The sequence below is a fragment of the Bidens hawaiensis genome, unplaced genomic scaffold, assembly GCF_021521415.1.
Source record: "Bidens hawaiensis isolate Kalapana, Puna unplaced genomic scaffold, B.hawaiensis_p1.1 tig00033112_1, whole genome shotgun sequence".
NCBI classification, from domain to species: Eukaryota; Viridiplantae; Streptophyta; class Magnoliopsida; order Asterales; family Asteraceae; genus Bidens; species Bidens hawaiensis.
In genome coordinates, this window is record NW_027495652.1 from 179565 (window position 1) to 182459 (window position 2895).

At 36.2% G+C, this 2895-nt stretch overlaps 1 protein-coding gene across 1 annotated transcript; it reads left to right on the forward strand.

The window, feature by feature from the left end:
• Positions 1–244: 244 nt before the first annotated feature.
• On the forward strand, positions 245–2171 carry LOC143584396 (uncharacterized). The gene is given in 5 exon segments (XM_077066467.1): positions 245–556; positions 631–782; positions 784–811; positions 912–971; positions 1387–2171. Coding segments are annotated over 5 exon segments (747 nt in total). The 5' UTR covers positions 245–331; the 3' UTR covers positions 1669–2171.
• The last annotated feature ends 724 nt before the right edge of the window (positions 2172–2895 follow it).

Here is a 2895-nt window from a genome sequence, read left to right on the forward strand (position 1 = left end):
AAGTCTTTCTTGGAGTTTTATTTGAGTCTTTTCTAAACAACTATGGGATATTATAGTCCGGATGATCCATTGTGAATCACTCTAAATATCCTCTCGTGAGATTTAACTAGGTTATAAGTTAAACATGCCAATGTCACCAAAAAGGATTTCCACGCCTACTAAATATGCAAGCCAACCAAAACCACAAGGACCAAATATGCATATATATAGAAAAACTTGTGTGCTAAAGGAAAGGACGGATTAATAAAGGGATGAGGATTATTTGGTTGGTCATAAAACTATTTGCTCCACAATGAGTGATCCTGGCAATATCCGACCAAATCAATAAACTATGTTTTCCCTCGCCAATTATCCATGCGTATCTGTGGTGAGTTTTAGTTCACCTCACAGACCACCAAATCGTTCTCTCCATTGCAACCTTAAGCCCATACAATCCACCACTTTGAGATCACCGGTAACAAAGATCAAAGCCGTGAGTGATGGAAAAGACATCAACTCTCCTGTAACTCTCATGGTTGAAGACGAAGAAGATGAATTGCAATCAACACCAAATAAGGTACACATGGTTTGAAGTTTGAACTCGTGTGAATTTCGTTAGAATAATATATAAATATGTTAATGTTTGTTCAGGAAGTTGAAGAGAGTGTAAACCTTCTTAAGAAGGCTGCAAAGACAAGAAAGGTTCCAGCGACAGAGATTCTGTCGGCCTTCAAAGTGCTTGAGAAGGCAAAACTGGATCCGACAACGTTTTGTGAGACTCTTGGTGGATCCGAATCTCCTGGAAACTTGAATGCTTATATTTACAGCCGAGGTTTGGTTGTGTCTTTAAAGCTCGTATCATTTTACTTATGATAATAATAATAATAATAATAATAATAATAATAATAATAATGTGGTTTAATGTTGTGCAGAAAGGTTTGAAAAGTGGTAAATACTTTCCAATTACTGCTGTTCAAAGATTTGATGCAGCTGTAAGCATTCTCCATTTATTTATTTATTTCCTTTTTGATGATGAATATTATGATGTTACTTGGGGCAAACTGCAAACCAGTTTCTGTTTCAACTAAACATTATCCCTTTTACCCAACCCATGAAACATCCCATCCCTATATGAGATTAGTTATAGTGGTTTTGTATCTTACTTAAGAAAGTTAATAAAGAGTAATTTGATTTTGTTAGATATATAAACAATTGTTAGATATATAGTTTAGTATTTGATATTTTTCGGTCTTTCTGATAATGAAAATCCAAAATGGGTACGAAAACGAGTAAATTTAAACTACGTATAGATTTTTTTGGACGAATACTAGTACCAGAAGCTAGCTTTGCCGATGTATAGGACTGAGATTACCAAAATATGTTTGTAATTTTGAAATTAAATTTCAGGCAAGGAGGATAGAGAATGGTGTCTACCTGGGACCTCTTGGGTGCCTAACATTTGAAGGGAGGTTTTCATGGAAAAAGAGAATACTTGCCTTCATGTTCGAGTTAATTCGAATAAAAATTGGACCGTTTAACCCGTTTGAGATAAACTTTAAAGGAGACGATGATAGTGAACCAACCACCAAGAATCCCTTTTTCATATGGTTTTACATAGACGAAGAAATAGCGGTTGCTCGTGGCAGAAGTGGGGGCACCGCCTTTTGGTGTCGTTGCCAGCGTGTCTAGCATTTATACGGGCCATGTATATGTGTAGAATTTTACCACATATAAATCTCAATACATCAATCAGCACATATATAGATTACATTTACGAGCATATTGGTTGTGGTTTTACATTCATAAAATGCAAAATACAATAACCTAAACCATATATCGATAACTACCAACTCCTAATCTGTCAAATTTTAATGAAGATAACATTTTTGGTTTGTCAAAATTGGATTCATTATGGTAAGTGTTTTTGCTCATGGAGCAATATTTTTAATAGGAATTACAATCGAGAAGAAAATGAGGATAAGTTGGGCAGTAGTCTCTCCATGCCTTGGGCTTCATGTCTGTAAGGAGCGTAACGGCTAGATCCATGTTGTGGTGGCAAATAAGGACCGTTCCCTTCCCGGTTAATGTGCAAACACTTGATTTTGGTGAGGAACAAGGAGGCTCAAATGACAAGAAAAAGTTCATCAAGGCGAACTTTTTCTCAACTTTATGGAATTTGTGGAGAATTCAACAAAGTAGAGATTTCATGTTTCAAACTAGTTGAACTCATCAAGACTCGAACTTCTTGTTGGATCATAGATTAAATGCCGCTAGTTCCGTGATCGGGCCGGGTGGTAATTTTCTTGTACAAGAAGATCTCTAGTCTCAAATGTATGTGTATCCACACAAGGAATGGCCTTCAATGAAGAGGCTACCACTCCTTGATAATCAATCAGTGGACTATATATGAATCCAAATATATTGCTTTTTGTTTCCGTCAATTCTTTTAATTTCTCATTGTAATTCTGCTGTTTATGTTAAAATTTGGCATAACAAGCTTGGGCATTTGTCATTGTATAAACTCAAAACAGTTGAATGCAATATAATACACATGACTGATCTCCTAATCACTGCACCATATGTCCTCAAGCTTGACAACATAAACTACCATTTCCTACTAGTCAACGTACCAGAATTCTTACATATTTGATCTTACTCTGGATGAAACATGGTATCCTTAGGATGGTTACAAGTATTTCCTTACCATTGTCGACGAATATGGTCGTACTACCTGGACACATAAATAATAAATTACCTTGGTGATGTGTTACACAGTAATAAGATGTTGAGACCGAGTACCATTCCATTCAACGTGTTACACATGAAGTATGAGAAGAATGCAATGTTGGAAGTAATTTCCAACTTAATAAGCCCGTCAAGTGTAGGTGACCGAGTTGGACCTATTGGGCCCATGAG